Source organism: Myotis davidii, unplaced genomic scaffold (assembly GCF_000327345.1).
Source record: "Myotis davidii unplaced genomic scaffold, ASM32734v1 scaffold425, whole genome shotgun sequence".
Lineage (NCBI taxonomy): Eukaryota > Metazoa > Chordata > Mammalia > Chiroptera > Vespertilionidae > Myotis > Myotis davidii.
Genome location: NW_006296413.1, coordinates 1,157,200 through 1,157,856, shown reverse-complemented (window position 1 = coordinate 1,157,856; position 657 = coordinate 1,157,200). Strand labels below are relative to the sequence as shown.

General features: G+C 56.6%; 1 protein-coding gene across 2 annotated transcripts in view; it reads left to right on the top strand.

Moving 5' to 3' along the window:
* The first annotated feature begins 23 nt into the window (after positions 1-23).
* CCND1 (cyclin D1) overlaps positions 24-657 on the top strand; it is an 11,222-nt gene continuing 10,588 nt past the window's right edge. For both annotated transcript variants that reach the window (XM_006771479.2, XM_006771478.2), the window contains exon 1: positions 24-448. In XM_006771479.2, coding sequence (XP_006771542.1) covers positions 251-448 — 198 coding nt within the window. In that variant the 5' untranslated portion in view covers positions 24-250. The remainder of the gene's footprint in view (positions 449-657) is intronic.

Here is a 657-nt window from a genome sequence, read left to right as displayed (position 1 = left end):
CATTCTCTGTGTGGCTTTGATCTCTGAACAACAGTAACGTCACACCGACTATAGGGGAGTTTTGTTGGAAGTTGCAAAGTCCTGGAGCCTCCAGAGGGCTGTCGGCGCAGTAGCAGCGAGCAGCAGCGTCCGCGCGCTCCGGCAAAGGGCAGAAGAGCTCGAAGGAGCACGGAGCGCAGAAGCCAGAGCCGAGCGCAGACCGATCCCTCGACCCACCTCCCGCCCCAGACCACCCAGTAGAGCCCCAGCCATGGCACACCAGCTCCTGTGCTGCGAGGTGGACACCATCCGCCGGGCGTACCCCGATGCCAACCTCCTGAACGACCGGGTGCTCCGGGCCATGCTCAAGGCAGAGGAGACCTGCGCGCCCTCTGTGTCCTACTTCAAGTGTGTGCAGAAGGAGATCCTGCCATCCATGCGGAAGATCGTGGCCACCTGGATGCTGGAGGTGCGGGGCTCGGGCGGCTCTCTTAAGACCCCTGCAGCTTGTTGCCCACACCCACATTTCTTTGCCACTCATCTTCCCTTTTCTCCCACTCTAACTTTGAAATTTGCCGGGGTTGCTGCTAGGAATTGTATTTTCAAAATATAAAGATGTTGTGGGTATTTTTTTTTTTTAACTAGGAAGGAGTGGGGGCTTTAAAAATACCCTTTCCT